General features: G+C 40.4%; 1 protein-coding gene across 1 annotated transcript in view; it reads left to right on the top strand.

Annotated features, from left to right (window-relative positions):
• Positions 1 to 228, top strand: part of LOC119585338 (endoplasmic reticulum aminopeptidase 1-like) — a 35059-nt gene that overhangs the window by 33099 nt on the left and 1732 nt on the right. The window contains exon 14 of the mRNA XM_037934009.1: positions 72 to 221. Coding sequence (XP_037789937.1) covers positions 72 to 221 — 150 coding nt within the window. The remainder of the gene's footprint in view (positions 1 to 71; positions 222 to 228) is intronic.

The raw sequence follows: 228 nt of genomic DNA, 5'->3' as shown, positions 1-228 counted from the left end.
GAACACATTTCTTATATAATTATTAAATAAGATTTACACTTTCACCTAGTATCCTCTTTATCATGTATTAGGCTTTTGCGATCTGAGATTCTCATGGCGGCAGTGGAATGTGGAAATATACATGCCATTGAGGAAGCCCAGAAAAGATTTGCTGCCTGGCGAAACAAGAATGAGTCGATTCCACCCAATCTCCGCTCTGTTGTCTACAAAACAGGAGTCAGGTATGGG

This window comes from Penaeus monodon, chromosome 19 (genome assembly GCF_015228065.2).
Source record: "Penaeus monodon isolate SGIC_2016 chromosome 19, NSTDA_Pmon_1, whole genome shotgun sequence".
NCBI classification, from domain to species: Eukaryota; Metazoa; Arthropoda; class Malacostraca; order Decapoda; family Penaeidae; genus Penaeus; species Penaeus monodon.
Note: the sequence above shows the minus strand (reverse complement) of the source record. Positions and strands in the feature narration are given on the sequence as shown.